The following is a 22032-nucleotide window of genomic DNA, read 5'->3' on the forward strand; positions in this document are numbered from 1 at the left end:
ATAAGCTTTTTTTTGAGTTTTTTTTCCACCACCACTACCTGGCCCACTGTGCATTACCAATTGCTCTGCGATGTAAATTAGTGTTGTTATTAAACAAAGAGAACATTTACATTTTGAAAACAACAAGAACTATTGTAAAAGCAGCATAGAAAAAAAATAAGAATTTAATCATTTTATGAGTAAAAATTGATATTTTCTAAAAACTTTGTCGAAGTTCCGTCGAAGTTTCTTGATTTATCTCGAACTCCGAAACGCTGAAAAACAGAGAAAAATCCGATGAGACAGAGTTCCGAATGGATCCATTGGGAAACAAATGTTCTTTTATTTATCAAAGAATATAATATAATTTTTATTTATATAATTGTTTCCTATTTCCAGTGCTGGATTAAGGAGGGGTGGGGTTAGTGGGGCTATAGCCACAGGCACTGCAATGTCAGGGGCCCTGAAATAGTCAAGAAGGTCTTTTCTTTTTAGTGATTTTTACGCTGTGGCACATAAAAAAGGTCTCCAAAATAAAAATAACCTCAGGCCTCAAAAAGTTGACGAGATTCTAATAAAACTAACACTAGTTTTAGTTTTATTTAAGCTAAACTATTTTATAAATTATTTTATAAATAAAAAAGTTAATTTTTTAAATAACTATTTTATGCTTCGCGTAGTTTGAAAAGTTTAACATATTAGAAACAATTCTTCTTAGTAAGATGAAATAGTTAAATCATTGAGTTACTGTAGAAATTAAATTAACTAGATAAAAATTAACTGAAAGGTTAAAAATACTTTTTTTTTTGTTATTCCACCACCCCAAGGCCCAGAAGGCCACTACAGATGAGGAGGCTACTTAATTGTGGTTATAACCCTCTCTCAACTCTATAACTCCGAAACACGAACCTTGACGAGCAAGGCCGCTGCGCGGAGAAACAAGTTGAGCGCGGTACTACCAGGGACGTGGTAGGGATCGAACTCGAAACCTCTCGCTTATGAAGCGAGCGCTCTACCACTACACCACTACCGCATCTTTATGAAGAGGAAGCGGAACTGCTTCACAATATCGCTGATGATGATGTTTAGTTAATGAGCTTTTTAATTTTAATTAGTATTTAAAACAGAAAAAAGTAACTTTAAGTATAATGAGTTAGTAAGAATGGCAACTGCCATTATAATTTATATATATTGCAAATAATCGGAGTTAGTAAACCAACATCTAAGAACTTAAAAACTTTTCTTTTTGGGGGGAAAGAATCAGTTATCAGGTACACTGAAGAAAATGGATTAGTTGTTAAAGTATGGTGTAAGATTTGTGCTAGGCACAAAACTATATTAAAGATCCTTTAGTTAATGTTGAAAGTCTTTTTGTTTACAAAATAAATCATAAAAATTGCTTTAAAAGATTACATTATAATAAAAACAGATTACATTTTTACAAAATTACAAACATTACATTTACATAAAAAATACAAACGTTTTAATTAAAAAATAAAAATATACTAATAAAATCTATAATATATAATAACTTTCATAATTTTGACAATTTAAAAATTATATATTTAAAACATTTATTTTTGTAAACAAATAATAATAGTTTAAAAGATTTACGGCTTTGCAAATGTAGCTCGAAGAATGAGCCATAGTATTAAAGCAATTGTTCGTTTAATAATATATTCTTAAAACAATTTGTGCTAGAAATCTCAAAACTTTAACAATCTTAAATAATACAATTTTCAAAACATTTCAACAGAATACTCCAGAACTTAATTTCACTTAATGATCGTATTTTTTGAACCAATAGATTTAGTTTTTTTGTAGATTTGACGGGTTTTTAGTGTTCGCAAATATTCTTTTTATTTTTCGGCACCAAGATGCTTTGAGAACATTCAAGTTTATGTATGTTTCCATGTATGTCCGTAAAACAAAAATTGTTTAAATTCACACAAAAGAATTAAATTTATAATTGTTTTGCGGACAAACATAAAAACATGCATAAACTTAAATGTTCTCAAAAGACTATAAAATCTGGCCAGTTTTTCACAATTAAATTTTATTTCTGTTGTTGGTAATTGAATGGATCGCTCCTGCTTCCCAACCAAACCTTAACATCAAAGAGAGGGTTGTAACATCAAAGAGAGAATTGTAACATCAAGGAGAGGATTGTAACATCAAAAAAAAGGTTGTAACATCAAAGAGAGGATTGTAACATCAAAAAAAAGGTTGTAACATCAAAGAGAGAGTTGTAACATCAAAGAGAGAGTTGTAACATCAAAGAGAGAGCTGTAACATCAAATAGAGAGTTGTAGCATCAAAGAGAGGCTTTTAACATCAAAGAGAGGCTTGTAACATCGAAGAGAGAATTGTAACATCAAAGATAGGTTTGTAACATTAAAGAAAGGGCTGTAACATTAAAGAAAGGGTTGTAACATCAAAAAGAGGATCGTAACATTAAAAGCCTTTGCACATGTAGTGGTTGGTGAAAAGTTAGTTCTTTTTTATTGTGCAGAATATAATACTAACATTATAAGGAATATAGATAATGGTATTATTATGCAGAATACAATATTGTAATAAACTCAGGTACTAGTATAGAATTGATAAATTTAAAAAATATTTTGAAGCATATTTTTATTTTATTCAAGTAATTTATCAAATAGAAAATGACAAAGTTTTACTTCAATGTTTCAAAGTTTCACCAAATTATTTGTTCGTTTGAAATAAAATTTTTTTACCTTTTTTAATTATTTTTTTAATTATTTTTTATTATTAGCTCATTAAATAATTTTTATGTTCACATTCACACTTTCAATGATTTTAATAAAACAAGATTTTAAAAGTAAAAATTTGCATTTAAATTTGCATTTTTGATAAGATCGACTATCTATCATGTTCTTAATTGTGTAGAAAATAAATTAGGATATCAAAGAAAAAAAAGAAATGTTTGAAAAGCTAAAAATGATGCATAAAAAGTACTTTAGCTTTAAATCCATTTTTAATAGTTTTTAAAAATGTTTGTTTGCTCTGATAGAGTTTCCCAGCATCAAGCAGTTTAATATTACAATTGCAGCCATCATTGTGTTAGTCATGTTCTTGAAAATAAAAAAGTTTTACAAAAAGTTGACAGAATTTCTACATAGAATCGCATGAAATCAAAATATTGTAAAATTTTTATTGTTTTATATACCTTATTTTCCTTTCTTTTTTTTAAACAAATTTTCTTTCAACAAAGCTGACAGCAATTAAGTTAAAAGTTAAAAAAAAACAAAGAAGAAACAAAAAGCTAAAGAACAAACACTTGAAATCCTGTAAGTTGTAAGGTATTGTAAGGAGTGATATAATAAGGTATATGTAAGGAAAATATCAAAATGTTATTAGAATAATAAGTAGTATTAATAGAATTTTTAAATAGAATTGGATCAATGTTTAGGTTGGAACAACTCTTGGGTATAGGATTAAATCATCTCATTTGCATTTAGTATTGCAAATACAATAACTATGTGCATATTTTATTAAATTCTTTTTTCCTAAGAAATTTAAATGTGGTAACAGTATAGTATAGATCAAATATTATTTCACATATGATATCATGATCATTGACATGATATCACTGATATCATTAATATTGGTATCAACGATACATTAGTTTTTTATAAATAAATTTAATTTCAGTGGATATGTTTGAAAGCAAATGGCCGATCATTTACAAAGACAAAGGAAAAGATATATCCAGTGGAGATATTGATGTTTTGTTTGATAACATGCGGATTATCATGGATGAGTATCCGCCGCTGAATAGGTTGGTATATAGTTTTATTTATTCATTTTATATTTATTTGTTTTATATTTATTTGTTTTATATTTATTTGTTTTATTTTTATTAATTATATCCACTTAATTTATTTTAAAATATATCTAAAGTTAAAAAGTAAAAAAAATTTCAGCAATGTGAGTGCAGCTTCTACACCAACATCAGTATCTTTATCAAGCTCAGGTCCATCAGGATCTGCCACTAATATTTCGAATTCTAGAATTGCTCCACAGTATAGCTCTCCTAATCTACCCGCAAATTTAAATCAACAACCAACCCCTTCAAGGCCACCAAGGCCAGTAACAAATAGCTTATCAAATGGACCAGGTAATCTATCAAAATATTGCTGCTACTGTGTTATTTCTTGTAATTGTACTAAAATACATACAAATATATATATGTGTATATATATATATATATATATATATATATATGTATATATATATATATATATATATATATATATATATATATATATATATATATATATATATATATTTTGTTATTCACCTCCTCAAAGCCGTGAAGGCCACTACAAATGAGGAGGCTACTTAATAGTGGTTATAACCCTCTCTCAACTCTATAACTCCAAAACACAAACCTTGACGAACAAGGTCACTGTGCGGAGAAACAAGTTGAGCGCGGTACGACCAGGGACATGGTGGGGATCGAACTCGGAACCTCTCGCTTATGAAGCGAGCGCTTTACCACTACACCACTACTGCATATATATATATATATGACTAAAGTATAGGTTTCCTTATTTTGTCTAAACTTTATATTCTTTGAATTCTAAAAATATTTACAGACATTAACCTTATTAAAATTTATCATTTTTAAACTTAGAGTTCTGAGTATAGCATTTCACAAAAGGACTCCAGGGGTGTCGTAAGCATGTATTTTATACCGCGTTAAGATCTTTTAAACAATAACTATAATAAAAATTACTGATGAAATCTAAATTTGTTATTTAAAAATATATATACTTCTTTGTTATTTATTTTTATTAAGATATTTTATACATAACATAATAATCATTTGTTTATCACAATTGTTTTTTTTATAACAATTCATAATTTGTGGTTCACACATAAAACTTATGTCTTACAAACTTAACTAGATTTTGGATAAGAAAGAAAAAGATTTAATTCTATAAGTGAAAAAAATTCTTTTAAACAAAAATATTTCTCTTTTTTTTTTACACATTTAAAGACTTTCATAAAATTTTGTCTTTAATGTCTTTAATGTGTAAAAAAAAAAGAAGTATTTTTGTTTAAAAAAATTTTTTTCACCTATAGAATTAAATCTTTTTCTTATCCAAAATCTAGTTAAGTTTGTACGATATAAGTTTTATGTGTGAACCACAAATTGTGTAAACAGAAAAAGAATTGCGATAAAAAAAAACAATTGTGATAAAATAAACAAAAGATTATTATGGTATGTATAAAATATTTTTATAAAAATAAATAATAAAGAAATATATATATTTTCAAATAACAAATTTAGATTTCATTTGTAATTTTTTAGTTATTGTTTAAAAGATCAGCAGTGTAAAATATGCTAGTGTAAAATATGCTAGTGATGCAATTTAATTTTTAATGATATAAAAATCCTTCCTTAAATTCTCGTAAATAAAATTTTAAAGTTATATAAAAAATATAAGTAAGCAACTTTAATAAAGTTTACATTATACCTTCCAGACAAAAAAAGACCAAGTTTTTTAATTTTTATTTTCAAAATAATAAATGAATAATAAAATTGTTTAATAGAAAATAAAGAGTAAAGCCTGATTTTTAAAATAATATATTGATCAATATCCGGTCACGTGTCCTTGGACGTCTATGCATTTTTGAACAAGAGGGTTCATACTGTCAATTAATGACTTCAAATAATCAAAAGAAAGTCCATTCCAAACTTCTTGAATTGCTACCTCTAATTCATTAACCCCCACACATTTTCAATGGGATTTAGATCCAGTGAATTAGCAGGTCAAGAAGAAACTTTCCATTTATGTTCTGTAAACCACTCAGAAACTGATTTTGAGGTGTGGCGCATCACCTCATCTTGTTGAAATGTAAACCTCCTTGGGAAAAGATTTTTTAGAGTTGACTCAGCTTCAGAAAGTATTTCTTTGTATTTTTCACTATTCACACTGCCCTTGATTATAAGCAATAATGTTTTACTTTTGGAACTAATTGCCCCCCAAACCATGAGACTCTATTTGAACTTTGGTTTGCCAATTCTCGATTGTTTCTTTGCCCATAAACCTTCTCAAGTTTGAAAAAACTCGAAATGACTTTTGTCACTAAATACCCATTGATTCCATCTTGTTCTTAGGTGTCCTTCACATCTATTTACCCTATTTTCTTGTTGAACAGGAGTCAATAGAGGTTGATTTTTGGGAACAAAACTGAAGTACCCACTTCGGTTAAAATAACAAGTAATGGTTCTGGGAGCAACCTTGGGACTGCCTTTTTTAATTAATTCTATTTGAATATCTCGGGCGGATCGTGTCATCTTTTTGAGCTAATTGAATCAATCGTTGTTGATCTTTTAATTAAGTTTTCTTGGTCTACCACTTCCTTTCTTTCGATGTAAGCTTATTTCTTCCCTCATTTTCTTTAAATATCTTGCAACTGTTGCCTTAGGTATCCCAGTTAATTTCATCAAAGACTTTAGATCTTTATGACCCGCTTTAAAAAGATAGTCAAGTGTCAACGCTGACGACTTCATTTCTTAAATAAATATTTTTAGGTAAACCAATAATTGTAAAAATACAAACAAAAGTTTTACATATGGTCTCATTTTTTTTTTCTGGAAGGTAATTTTTTTCACTTGTTTGTTTACTTATATTTAATAATGTTGGAATTTAATAATATTGAAATTTTAAATTATGGAGTTTTTAGTTTAAACGCATTAGTCTGGGCGCCTATACCAGTCAAACAGAATGGGATTACATCTAGATACAGCACTGTGTGTGTGTGTGTATATATATATATATGTATATATATATATATATATATATATATATATATATATATATATATATATATATATATATATATATATATATATATATATATAGAACTCTTAACTGGTTGTCAGTTTTTTTATGTTTGTAGCATTGGCTCCAGGTTTAAAAATTATTCAAGAACCTACTGTACTTAAGTACTGTAATTATAGATTCAAGAATCTTATTGCCCTTTACTATATAAGTAATTTTTGTCAATCCATTTAGTTTGTTTTGGGACTTTATTTATATTTTTATAAGTTATTATTTATTTAAATAATAATTTATAAAAAATATTACTTATAAAAAAATTGGTTGTAAAAAAAACAAGCACTTATATTATACAAATAATAATATTATTTCAAATAACTTTGTTATACAGTTTATAATAAATCTTTTGAAATAATTGTTTTTTGTCTGGTCTTTCAATAATTGTAGGAGTTTCTTTTTTTCTGTGTAATTACCACAAGTAATTTGCTTCTGTGTAATTACCACAAGTAATTTCTGTGTAATAACCACAAGTAATTTGCTAGCCTTTTAACATAAATCTTCAGTTCTTATTGTGAAATAAATTTAATTTACTTTTATTTTAATTTTTATTTAAAAAAGTCTTGGAGTTAATTAAACAGATTATTGGTTATTAAGTATTTATGGAAAACAGTTACTTAAAATTTGCAAAAAAAATGTAAAATTAGCAAAACTAATTGAAATAAAGCAACTTATTTGTCACGTTTAATTAAAGTATTTTATTCATCAATGCTATAAAATATTGATTTTAAATTTCAGTTTGTTTTTATTTAATAGCGCAGGGTTTTGTTGACATCATAAAATGAATTTCTTCGCATTATAATCCCACAAACACTTCTGTTATTAAAAAATCACATCGTTGTGGTGAAATGTTCACCCCCACATCAATCTCAAAACAACTTATATTTACATGAACAAAAAAAAATTCAACTCTATTCAAATTCAGTGCTGGTTTCATTGTAACTATGCATATTACATGTGAAACAATAAAGTAACAAATTTATAAAACATGAGCTATTTTGTTATCAACAACATGAAAAAAAATCAGACTTTTATAGGTTAAAATATGGTAAAACAAACATTTTTGTTTCAATCTTTTTGGATTTACCACCATTGTTTTAAAGCAACTAATAAAAAATAAAAAAAGTAACAAAAAAAGTACATATGTACATATACATAACCAATGTGGTTGAAGTATTTTCATTGTTTATTTTCTTTTTATTTAATGTTCCTGTTTTATTTTTTAACAAAAAATGTTGTTTACTCAAAATTATATCTATTTATGGATAAAATTGAAACCAGCCGTAGTTAAAGCCTTTGCTTCAGAAATTTATTCAAGATCATAAATTGTATAAACAAAAAGAATTTAATGCAACACTACTTTCATACTAGTATAATCTATGCACGCAAATATATGTCTGTATGTATATATATATACACACACGTATTCATCTTTAGATGAACATATGTATTAAACATAACCAGTATTATTTTCAATAGATTATATGTAAAATGTTTGTTATATGTATTAATAAAATTAGTTTAACATAATCTAAATATAATAAATACAAATAGCATAGTTATTTTTTAACAAATAAAATGTAACCAATAGAAACATAAGTTACTACTGGTTACCATTTAGTTTAATATTTTGTCATATAATTTGAGTACTTTCTACTTTTTTTAAGTTTTAACAATAGTTTCTTTGTGTTTTTATTATTAGTTCCACCACGCCCTCCTCCTCCGACCAATCCAAGAGTTGGTTCAAATGATAATGAAGAACCGTTGCCTCCTGGGTACGTTTTTGTTTTGTTTTGTTTCTTAGGTTACTGTAAGTTTTACTATACATCTTGTTTTTAGTAGATTTTTATATAACAAAAGTTGTATGATCAACAAAAACAATTGAAATAACAACAGCAACAGCATATCTTATAGTATATACAGGCCTATCATTAGAATTTTTGTAATTTCTATTTTAAATTCTAACTTTAAATCAAATCTTTTAAAAATTTATAAATTAATGTAAAAACATAAACTTGAATTTAAGTAATGTCAGATAACAATCAATTTTTGGTAACTCATTTGTTTTATTAAGGTGGGAGCGTCGAGTTGATCAGTATAATAGAGTTTACTACGTCGATCATACTACGCGATCAACACTTTGGGAAAGACCAAAACCATTACCTGCTGGGTAAATTTTTTTTTTTTTTTAAATTCTCTATAAATTTTAATTTTGTAAAATTAGCACTTTATAACTATTTTTGCTATTATTATTATTATTATTATTATTATTATTATTATTATTATTATTACAAGATGTCAGGACCCATACACTTCAACATATTTTAGTAAACAGCGAAAACTTATTAAATATAAAGTTCTTGGGTCAATTAAATTATTTAATTTACAATACTTAAAAGCTTATTTGCTTCAATATTTTTTAAGTATCATAGTAACATTTTTAAGTAATATAGAAGACAATTGTGTAACATTTCCTCCAGGTGACAGTTGTATAACATAGAAGACAGTTGCATAATATTTCACCAGTTTTAGAAACTTAATAATAATAATAAAATTAATATTTATTTAAAAAGATTTATTAAAAAATAGACCCAGAAACTGAGCCAAGTTATTTATAAAATAATATTTATAAGCTAGCTCTATCTGTTTGACATCTTTTATTGAAGCCTTTCTGTAAAAAAAAACCTTTAACAAATTCATTCAATTAAGCTGTTTTTAATGTCAATTTTTGGCAATTAAATTTTTACTATACCTGTTGTTTGTGCCAAAAATCGATACTTAATGCAAATGGAAACCATCTAGATTGTAATCACCTGAGGTGATAAAACTATAAACAGTTTCCATTAACATACAAAAATATAATAAATATAAAAAAACAACGCAAGAAAGGCCAATATATCCATACAAAATAATAATTCCAAAGAGAAAAGAAGTATAGAAATTTATTTGAGAAACAAAAAACATAATTTTCTTGAGATAAATAAAAGTATAAACTTTAAAAAAAAATTCAAAAAAATATTATATTATAAAAAAATTTCAAAAATATTTATAAAAGCTATTTGAAACATTGTTTCATTATTATACCAAGACTAGGGTGATTCTAAAAACAACTTTTTTTGAAATTGTCTGCTGCCACCTCCTAAAAGTGTTCTATGTAATAAATTAATACTAAATTTAAAAAATTTTCGAATAAAAAAAAATTTCAAGGGTCACTCAAGACCCTTAAACATCAGACAGGTCCCTAATATTTTGAAAAAAAAAGTTCTTCAAAAGCATATCATGTTGGATTTCAAAAGAAGTGAAATTTTATAAAAATTTTAAAAATAATAATCAATTTATATAAAAATTACTAGTTTAAATTTTATGGCTTAAAAACTATCATTTTTTAACAAAAAATAAATAAGAACATATTTTCATAGTTTTTTCAAATAAATTTTTTAAAATTGTGTTTCCATAAATTTTTTTTATAATTTTGAAATTTTTAAAACATTTCACTTCTTTTGAGACCCAACATGATATGCTTTTGAAGAACTTTTTTTTTTCAAAATATTAGGGACCCGTCTGATGTTTAAGGGTCTTGAGCGACCCCTAAAACTTTTTTTTACTCAAAAATTTTTTAACTTTAGTATCAATTTATTACATAGAACACATTTAGGGGGTGGCAGCAGACAATTTCAAAAAAAGTTATTTTTAGAATCACCCTAACTAAGACTACTCAATAATCATTTTTAACTATAGACACCGATGTAAAGGTAAGCCAAGTCATCTATCAACACAAAACAACACAACAATAACATCACAAAATTAACAAATAGCATAACATATTATAGTAAACTCTCAGTTATTCAAACCTCCAAGGGACCAAGAAATTAGCTTGTTAGAGAATATTAGAGTTATTGGAAGTATAATCCATAAATAAAGACTGGAATTTTAAAATTAGTTCAAGTTATCAAGGATTATCAAGTTATTCAGAGTTTCTACATATTTTAACTACTAACATTACACACATAGAAACACTTACAAAATATAAAGCTATATAACCTTATATAACACATATTAACACATAATAAAAACACACATTACCACATCATGTGACACAAAAAAATACTTATCAAAATCTATAAATTAAGAACATTTACAAGTACACATTAATTGTGTAATATTTGTTCAAAGGCATACCTTGTGATGACTTTTTATCAAATTTAAAAAACAAATTATCAAATGACTTCTGGAACATGATACTTAGTATCGGTTGTGTGAAAACCAAGATTTTTTGTGATTAATATCATCTTTATCAAATGTTTTATCCTGACTTTTATTTGTTGTCATTGATTATTGTTAATAAAAGTGTATTATTTAAACCATTTAACTTAATAGCATTGAAATTAATAGGAAAAATTGAAAAACAACACAAAAATTTATATTTAAAAATTATACAAGAAAAATGTATATATAAAAAAATAGCAACTTTAATATTGTATTGTATTATATAATATTGTATTTAATATTATATAATATTGTAATATTGTATTGTATAATATAATATTGTATTTCATTTAAAAGTCAAAGACATTTCTAAGTTTTAAACAACGTCTTCTTGTTCTCCTCCCAGCATCCTTTCTTTCTCTTGTGCAATATGGGGGTAAACCCTCCATCTAAATGATGGATTATCTCCCCCATATTGCCACAATTGATAGAAGGCCCTCGGTGATAGAGGACCTAGATTGTGGGAGTAATATAATAAAAATTGATCCCAAGTTTAGTCTGAAATATATAAATATTTATATATATATATATATATATATATATATATATATATATATATATATATATATATATATATATATATATATATATATATATATATATATATATATATATATATATATATACAGTATCGGACAAAACGAGTGCAACCGAATAATGCTAATTTAGTTTCTTTATATAAAAGTGCTGCATTTTTTCAATTTAGAGAAATAACTATGTAACTGTTTAGAGACAAAGTTCTTCAAGTTTTATTCATTATTTGTACACGAAAATTAATAAATTAATCAAAAGTATTAAAAAAAGTTCATTTCCTTCTGGACAAAACAAGCGCAACTCGACAAAATGTTGACCAAGCTGTATTTCGCTATCAATATTTCGTGGCAAATCCTTTGTTGTCGATCACAGCCTTGCATCTTTGAGGCATAGATTCGATCAGGTGATCAATGAAACTTTGTGGAATCGCTGCCCAGGCCTTTTGGATTTGTTCAAACAGTTGATCCTTATTACGAACACCTTCACGATTAATTCTGCGGTTGACGATCTCCCACAGGTTCTCGATAGGGTTGAGATCCGGAGATTGAGGCGTTTCAAGACAACCACCATCACCGATAGGTGGTTGTCTTGAAACCACTGCTTGACTACTTTTGCAGTGTGTTTCGATTCGTTGTCTTGCTGAAAAACCCATTTTATTGGCATATTCCATTCAGCATGAGGTAACATAACATCTTTCAGGATATTTTTATACATGAAACGGTCCATTATTCCATCGTTTCGATGTATTGGACCTAGACCGTTAGCAGAAAAACACCCCCAGACCATTACATTGCCTCCGCCATGCTTCACGGTCTTACGGCAGTAACGTAAATTGAGGCGTTTTCCGGCCGGTCGACGTACATGACAAATGCCATCGCTCCCAATGATGTTGAACTTTGATTCATCACTGAACAGGACAGTTCGCCATTTCCGCACATTCCAGTCAATATGAGATGTAGCAAACAGGAGTCTTTTCTTCTGGTTTTTTAGTGAAATCAGCGGTTTCTTTGCAGGGTGACGAGAAAACAATCCGGCTTCAACAGCACGTTGTCTGATTGTTCAGTCTGATACAGGCAGCTCTAATTGCTTTTGTATCTCGACTGATGATATCCAGGGATCCTTCTTGACGAATCTGACGATCATAGAATCCTCTCTAGAGGTGGTGGATCGCGGTCGTCCACCTTTGTTATCTGCTGCCAACTTCCCCATAGAACGATATTTGGAACATAGTCTTGATACAGTCCATTTTTTCACGCGATTTTTATCACAAATACTTTTTTGTGACTTTCCACTTACGTAATCGCCAATAATTTTCTTTCTTAGTTCCAATCCAAAACAATAATGCTCTGTGGAACACAACGTCTTGGTTGGATGTGGACTGTATTGATGTAATGAAACACTTGTTGTATTTCACTTCTTGTATTGATGTTCTTTGATAAAACACTTTGATAAAACTCACTTCGATAAACTATCTTGATAATAATGACTGATTGACTTCCATATACTGACTGAATTACATGTCTATTTACATGTCTCTTATATAGTAAAATGAACCTGTGTGAACCTGTTCTGGAAGATTCTAGATGCTTCTTTTCGATACTTCTGGAAGCTTCTGGATGCGTCTGGATGCTTCTGAATGTTTCTGGATATTTCTGGATGCTACTGGATGCTACTGGATGCTTCCAGATGCTTCTTCTGGAAACTTCTGGATACTTCCTTTAATTATTAAAAAACTTCCGTGACGTTGACACGGACCAGACTTAAGAAAATGAAACAAATCAAAAAAGTTGCACTTGTTTTGTCCGCTGCAAAATGGCACTTGTCAACAAAATTCTGCCTGTGCGCTGTCACCTGTCAGCTGATTGCTCATGTCATGGCATGCTATGACTCCATACTCCTGAACTGTTTGGTAGTATAGTTCATTTTCGTTTTTAAAACATGTAAAATTAGGAACACTTTTTAGGATTGTTCGATGTTGGTTGCAAATGTTTTATCCAATACTGTATATATATATATATATATAACAGTCAGATCAGGTTATCCTGCTACTGGTAACATGTAACCCAGTACAATCTGCTTCATGTCTTGCTGCCTTGTAGGATACGCCTTTTTAGGCAAAGGCTAGGAGATGCCAACTCCGATTTAAAACACCCCCTGCCTTGGGGCTCTTGGTTGAGTAAAGGCTAGAGATGGTGTCTCGATAAAAATACTCATCTTGGGCAGATGTTAAATGCACCCGACAAAGCCGAATTGTTTGCTAAAAACTTTTCATCAATATCATCTCTTGATTCCACTAGTTGCGTTCTACCTGATATTGCCAACAAACAGGTTGATCCATTGCTTGACATTCGTATCACTCCAGCTTCTGTATTTAAAGTGATTTCCTGCTTAGACTCTTCTATAGCTTGTGGCCCGGACAACATACCTGTTATTGTCTTGCAGAAGTGTTCTCCGGAGCTGTCATCTATACTCTCAAAACTATTCAATAAGTGCTTATCAGAGTCTTGTTTTCCAGCCTGCTGGAAAGCGGCATCTGTTATCCCTATCTTCAAAAATTCTGGAGAGCGATCTGATTTGTCTAACTACCGTCCCATAAGTCTTCTTCCTATCATAAGCAAGGTTTTTGAATCTTTAATCAACAAACACTTAATTTCTCATCTTAAATCTAATAACTTGCTTTCTGACCATCAATATGGATTTTGATCTTCTCGTTCTACAGCTGATTTGCTAACAGTAATAACTGACAGGTTTTATCGTGCATTTGATAAAGGTGGAGAGGTTAAGGCCATCGCTCTTGACATTTCAAAAGCTTTTGATAAAGTTTGGCATGCTGGTCTGCTCCATAAGCTTTCTACTTATGGTGTATCCGGCAACATCTTTAAGATCATTGAATCTTTCTTTTCCAATCGTAGCATAAAAGTTGTCCTCGATGGACAACACTCTTCTTCTTATTCTGTAACTTCAGGGGTTCCTCAAGGTTCTATCCTTGGCCCTATACTCTTTTTAATATACATTAATGATCTTCCAGATATTCTCACATCTAAGGTGGCATTGTTTGCTGATGATACTACCATTTATTCTTGTCGTGATAAGTAACCAACACCCTCTGATTGCTTGGAGGGGGCATTTGAGCTTGAAAAGGACCTCACTTCTGCTACAGCATGGGGCTCCCAGTGGCTGGTGAACTTTAATTCAGATAAAACTCAGATTCAGATAAAAAAATTTTTCAGCCAATCGTTATCGCAATAATTTAGATCTTCCTATATTTATGAACGGTGATATACTCGATGAGTCACCTACTCTTCATCTTCTAGGATAAACTCTTACTTCCAATCTTTCCAATTCTTGGAAACCATATATCAAATCAGTTGCAAAATTAGCATCTGCTAAGGTTGCATCACTTTATCGAGCTCGTCACTTTCTTACTTTGGATTCTATTCTCTATCTCTATAAATCTCAAATCCGGCCTTGTATGGAATACTGTTGCCATATCTGGGGCGGTTCTTCTAATGATGCCCTTTTCCTTTTAGACAAGGTGCAAAAATGCATTGTAAACATAGTTGGACCTGCTCTTGCAGCCAACCTCCAACCATTATTACATCGTTGCAATGTTGCTTCTCTTTCTCTTTTCTACAAATTCTATAATGAGCACTGTTCTAAAGAGCTAGCGTCTCTTGTGCCATCTACTAAAATTCATTCTCGTGTTACTCATCATTCAATTAAGTGTCATCCTTTTTCTGTGACTATTCCTAAGTGCTCAAAAAATGCTTATTCGTTTAGTTTTTTTTCTCGAACATCAGTTCTTTGGAATTCGCTTTCTTCATCTTGCTTTCCTGATTCATATAATTTGCAATCTTTTAAGTCATCGTGTATGAGTACAACAACTTACTTGTTGTACCAGAAGAAGCAGCTGGAGCTATTTAAAAAAATTAAATATACAATAAAAGCAATCAAACAATGCAATTATTCAATCTTCTAAATGCGAAAAAGGCCTCATATCTAAAATTTATAAGGCTTCATACATCTAAAAATAAAATTCTAAAGTTGTTGATGTTGTTGCTGTTGCAAAACTCAACTAGTTACAAGAAATATTCACTAAAATATGTTATCTAATTAAAAATTGCACATTTAATGATTAAGTACTTCTATGCATCATATGATGCATAGAAGTACTTAAATATATAAATGAAGAAAAATATGTAAGGAACATTTACAAATAGAACTTTGTTTGTGCAATATTTGTTCACTGACATACATTTGTAAATACAACATTGTTTGTGTAGCATTTGTTAAATGACATACCTTGTAATAATTGTTCATCAATTTTAAAAAATAAGCTTTTTAATGATCTTGTTCTTGAACATGCAACATAGAGTTGATCGTGTGAGAAACAAGAGTTTTTAAGATATATACCAACTTTATCAAAAGTTCTGACCATGATCAAAAGTTTGACCTTTGAAAAGAGCATCATCTTTAAGTTCTTAAAAATAAATAAAAAAACAGATTAATATACCTTTAAAAAGAGCATGGTCTTCAAGTTCTAAGCAATAAAAAACACAAAGTAATATACTTTAAATGCAATTGACAAATGAATTGAATTTTCTTATTATTGAGATGCATGAATAAATTTAAGTTACTTTACTTATTTAATAATAACATAAGGTTTATCTATTACTACAGAATTTCAATTCACCAAATTATTATCTAACATAAAGGTTTTAGATCTTATAACTGATTAAGCAGATATTACCAAATTATAATAAAGATTTAAATATGCCTAATTGTGTGGTGAAAAATATAAAGGGAAATATTATAAGGTTAATCGGGCTAAATCTTCTTTAAAAAACTCAGTCTCAAACTTGCATGAACACTCATGCAAGTTTGAGACTGAGTAACAGCAGCAGAAGCGTTAAATTGATCATTTATTATAAGCAATTGTTATTATTATTAGTGGTAGTAGTGTAGTTGTTGTTGTTGTTGTTGTAGTTGTATTAGTAGTAGTAGTAGTAGTAGTAGTAGTAGTAGTAGTAGTAGTAGTAGTAGTAGTAGTAGTAGTAGTAGTAGTAGTAGTAGTAGTATGTTGTTGTTGTTTTATTAATTTTTATTAATGTTGTTGTAGCTTGATTAGCTTTATTACTATTGTTTATTACTATTATAAACTGTTATTACTTTTATTTTTATTTTATTTTTTAGGTTCAAATATTTTGAATTTTTTTTAATTAATATGTTCAAACATTTTGAATTTTTTTGTTTATTAAAAAAAAAAATTATCTTTTATTTTATTTCAAAGCATTTATTGTACTATGTAATGTATACTGTAAAATGCACTACTACTTTACTGATATCTAATTAATATATTCAACTAAATCAATTTTAGATGGGAAATGAGAGTTGATGGTCGCGGAAGGACGTACTATGTTGATCATAACACGAGGACAACAACGTGGCAGCGACCTACTGCAGAAACAGTAAATGCATATAATATGTGGAGAACACAACAACAGTCAAACCTAAATCAAGAACATTCATTATATCAACAACGTTATCTTAACATGGTTATAATTAAATTTGTATTAACGATATTAAATAGCTTTTTGTGATTTTTTTTTTAATTAAAAAAAAATCACAAATTTTTTTTTAACTTCTATTTATTTCAGTTTTTTTAAACTAATTGCATTAAAAATAATAAATAATAAATAATATAAATATAAAAATATAATTGCATTAATAATATTTGAATATTTTGTTAGAATATGGAAAATCCACAACCTGATGTTACAGATCCTCTTGGTCCTTTACCACCTGGCTGGGGTATTTTAATTTGTTTAGCATACACATTGTAGTAGACGTAGGTTCAAACCAAAAAAATTTAATTTCAAAAATTGTAAATGTAAAAAAGTTTTAATTTTAGAAAAGTTTCTTAAATTTAGAAAATATTTTAGAAAATAACACCATGGAAATTTTTTTTCAAGATTGAAGAAAAAAAATTTTTTTTCCTTGTATGCTGGAAAATTCTGCAGTAGATTAAATTGTTTTGTTTTCTTGATTTAATGCTCTGCAAAATCATAGGAACAATCTAAAACGAAGTTCTTTGTTAGCAAGCTGTGTATCGAATTACCTGCATCCACTGTACCTCACTCATCTGAAATGTAGTATTATATTATTACCAAAAACTGACTATGCCTGCAGCCTGCATAATATTTTAATATTTTCTTAGTTTTAAGTTAAAGGCTTTTAATTTGCTGTCTCAAGATTATTGCCGGGGTGTGGCATGGGTAAACCTACTGTACTTAAGCAGGGCAGGGGGGCAACCTCTGAACTCATTTACATTGTTTTAGAACTCATTTAGCCATGTGCAAAAGTTGTTCATTCATTTCTTAAATACTCTGAAAAAATATAAATGCTTTAGAAAATTATTTTGAGGTGCCCCAAGACCTTTGAAAATTTAATGGCTCCCTATTATTATATCAAAAAAAGTTTTCCAAAAGTATGTCATGTTGGGTCTCAAAAGTAGTGAAAATTAATTAAAATTTCAGAATATAAATAAAAAATAATAATAAATAAATAAAAAAATAAAAAATTCAAGAAATAATAATCATTTTATTGAAAAATTATTTTAAAGTTTATTGTAGAAAAAATGACCTTCTTAACTAAAATGAAACAATTGTATTTTTTTGATAATAATTTCAAAAAAATCTTATATGATAATTTTTTTATAAAATAATTTTGCTACTTTTGAGACCCAACATGACATACTTTTGAAAAACTTTTTTTAATATAATATTAAGGACCCATTAAAATTTCAAAGGTCTTGGGGCACCTCAAAATAATTTCCTAGAGTGTTGATATTTTTCCAGAGAATTTCTGAAATGAATAGACAACTTTTGCACATGGCTAAATGAATTCTAAAAAAAACTAAAATTCACCAAACCCTAGGATGCAGTTTTAATAAGGTTTATGAATGTTAATTAATAAATTAAAAAAACTCAAAAATAACTTCTTTAAGTAATAGACTTTTATCTTTGTATTTATATTTCATTTTTTAACCAGATTTTTTAACCAGAGCCAAGATTTCAATTTACTTTACAATTTAACTGAAGCAAACTGTAATGCTTTTATAACTGAAGATAACTTTATAACACCGTGTCTATCTTCACACAAGGAATATTCCCTTAATTCTTTCGCATAATGCCTAAGAATTATTTTTTTATGTTAATTCGTCTCCCCAAGGCTACTACAGATAAGGAGGCTACTTAATTGTGGTTATAACACACTCTCACCACTCTAAAACACGAACCTTGACGAATAAGGCAGCTGCACAGAGAAACAACTTGAGTGTGGTACTACCAGGGACGTGGTGGGGATTGAATTAAGGCAATTTTCTCACATAATCTGAACCCTGATACATATAAAATAAATGAACATCATATACTGATCCTGATGATTTAAAATTGACAACTACAAAATGGAATTTCACATACTTTCCATCCTTATCCCTAACAAAACAGAATCGCGCCTCTTCACCAAAACCAGTTTTTGAATTCTTAACCATTAATACAGATATTAAACAAGATGCTTCATTTGCTGATGGATAAAGCAACATGGACTTCACACTAACATGTTCTTTACAGACATGCATTGTCCGCACATCTTGTTCTTTCCTTATCTTATGACCCTATACTCTTTAATTTATATTAGCGATCTTCCAGATATTCTCACATCAAAGGTGGCATTGTTTGCTGATGATACTACCATTTATTCTTGTCTTGATAAGATAGAAGGCAACACTATCTAAATGCTTGGAAGGGGTCATTTGAGCTTGAAAAGGATCTCACTTCTGCTTCAGTATGGGGCTCACAGCGGCTGGTGAGATAGATAGGTTTAGTTCAGATAAAACTCAATTTTTTTCAGCTAATTTTTATCGCAATAATCTAGATCTTCCTATATTTATCAATGGTAATGTACTCGATGCGTCATCTACCCTTCAACTTCTCGGATTACCTCTTTTGATCTTTCTTGGAAACCATATATCAAATCCATTATAAAATTAGCATCTTCTAAGGTTGCATCCCTTTATTGTGCTCAACACTCTTACTCCGGATTCATTTCTTTATCTCTATAAATCTCAAATTTGTCTTTGTATAGAATACTGTTGCCATATCTGGGGCATATCTTCCAATGATGTTTTTTCTCTTTTAGACAAGGTCCAAAAACACATTGTAAACATAGTTGGACCTGCTCTTGTAACCAACTTCCAACTATTATCCCATTGTCATAATGTTGCTTCTTTTTCTCTTTTCTTTAAATACTATAATGGGCACTGCTCTAAAGAGCTAGTGTCTCTTGCACAATCGACAAAAATTCATTCTTGTGTTATTCCTCATACAATTAAGAAGTTTTACTGTGACTGTTCCTAAATGCTCGAAGAACTCTTATTTTTCTAGATTTTTTTCCTTGAACATCAGTTCTTTGGAATTTGCTTTCCTCATCTTTCCTGATTCATATAAGTCATTCTTTTGTCTTCCAGTAACTTCCAATTCTAATAGTGGTTACTTGCCGTCTTGTTGGAAGTGAAGATGTTGAAGAAAATCTGGGGTTCAGATAGAAGAATCCTTGTACCATGATCATACAGAATGCATCTTAGCATTCAGAATTCAGCTGTTCAAATCCTTAGTTGGCTTTGCAGCTCTGTAGCATCAGAAACTTTAAACTACACAAATAAACTTATTTGCAAAACATTTTAAAACATTTTTTTGGCACAAACCAAATTTACATTGTACTCTTTTTAGTAGTGTTGTTATCGACTACAATTAAATCAACTAAAAGTCGAAATTAGTTGAATTTGAAAAATCTAATAGACGATTTATTTGACTATGGACTTCGTACTAATCAACTAAAAGTTGATTTAGTTAAGTAAAAATCTTTAAATCCTTATATCTTTTCATTTTAAATCCTTATATTTTTTCATTTGATTTAACTTTTCAATCTTTAATTTTTGTTTGTTCACTTAATAACAATATTATGTACTATTATAACTTTTACCTAGTTTTTTGTATACTCTCTTAAAGTTTTATCTTATTCATAGCATATTTGCATTATTTATACCTAATTAAACTTTCGATTATGTATGTCATTAATTTTTTTATCTTTTGTTTACGTGATACTTGTGATTTTCATGAATACTTTCATACAGGGCTGCTCCAAACTGACTTGGGGCCCAATTTACAACTGGGTCCCAAGCAAGTATGAAAAGTCCCTTAATAAAAAAAAATTAAGTTGTGAAGCTCCAAAATTTAAATGTCATATTATCTAATATTATATTATATTATTCAATAATTAATATATAATCATATTATAAATATGATTATAATGACTTTTTATTATTTAGCAAATATTTAATGCACTCCCTAAAACATTGTGGTCTAGGGATGGATTGTTCAGTTGTCAGAGCAGCCCTTCTTTCATATTGTTTTGCTCTTTTATTAATATCTCTATTATTATTTAAATGATATTAAAAAATAGAAATTTACTTTACTATTTTTATTTCAAAAAAATAAATTATTCACATACTTTAAGTAAATCCACTTTTAGTTGACTTCAAAAATGTGTTAGTTGATTTTAGTCGACTTTAGAAAATATATTCTTCGATTTAGTCAACAGTTGTATTACTTTTTAGTGTTTTAAATTTAGTGTTTTAAATAACTCATAATCTCTAATAATTAATAATTTAAAACTTAATGAGTTACAATGTATGTTCAGAATCTTATTTTTAAAATGCCTAAAACTAAAAAAGTTTGTTGTAAAATGTGACATTTTTACAACATATTTGATAGCATAATGAAGCTGAAGATATATAAATTAATTTTTTTTATTTTCATTTGCATAAAATATTGAAATTTCAATAAGTTACGCAATTTTTGACAACTTTACTTTTAAAATATTTTTAACGGAAAACTTAGAAAATGCACATAAATTTGTGAATTAAAATTTCAAAAAAAGTAAGAAAAAATAGAAAACAAGAATTGGTTTAGAATTTCTCTTTCATGCATTTTTGTATAAACTATGTCGGGTAGTTTTTAGAGTAAACTTAAAGCTCTAAAAGTAATTAAATCTCTTTCCTAGTTTCTTTTTATAATTTGTATTAGTTCAAAGGTAAAAATAGTTTTAATTATGAAAATTTTTTCTTATATATTTTATCGAAAGCAATTATAAAACATTTTTTTGTTGCAGTTCTCGGTGGCCATATAACCTTTAATAAGTCTTTTTATCTTTTCAATTTATATTAATATATAATAACGGGAAAGAAACAAGTTTGTTGCAATCAAGGTAAGAATAATTGTATTTTCTGGCCGAATTAAAAAATTTGTTTGCACCGATAGCT

General features: G+C 28.4%; 1 protein-coding gene across 1 annotated transcript in view; it reads left to right on the top strand.

The window, feature by feature from the left end:
• Positions 1–22032, top strand: part of LOC100204448 (E3 ubiquitin-protein ligase Itchy) — a 111475-nt gene that overhangs the window by 39882 nt on the left and 49561 nt on the right. The window contains exons 6-11 of the mRNA XM_065819107.1: positions 3655–3781; positions 3927–4120; positions 8554–8626; positions 8926–9021; positions 17029–17206; positions 17402–17462. Of these exons, the coding sequence (XP_065675179.1) occupies positions 3655–3781; positions 3927–4120; positions 8554–8626; positions 8926–9021; positions 17029–17206; positions 17402–17462 (729 nt within the window). The remainder of the gene's footprint in view (positions 1–3654; positions 3782–3926; positions 4121–8553; positions 8627–8925; positions 9022–17028; positions 17207–17401; positions 17463–22032) is intronic.

The sequence above is a fragment of the Hydra vulgaris genome, chromosome 15 (genome assembly GCF_038396675.1).
Source record: "Hydra vulgaris chromosome 15, alternate assembly HydraT2T_AEP".
In the NCBI taxonomy this organism is placed as follows: Eukaryota; Metazoa; Cnidaria; class Hydrozoa; order Anthoathecata; family Hydridae; genus Hydra; species Hydra vulgaris.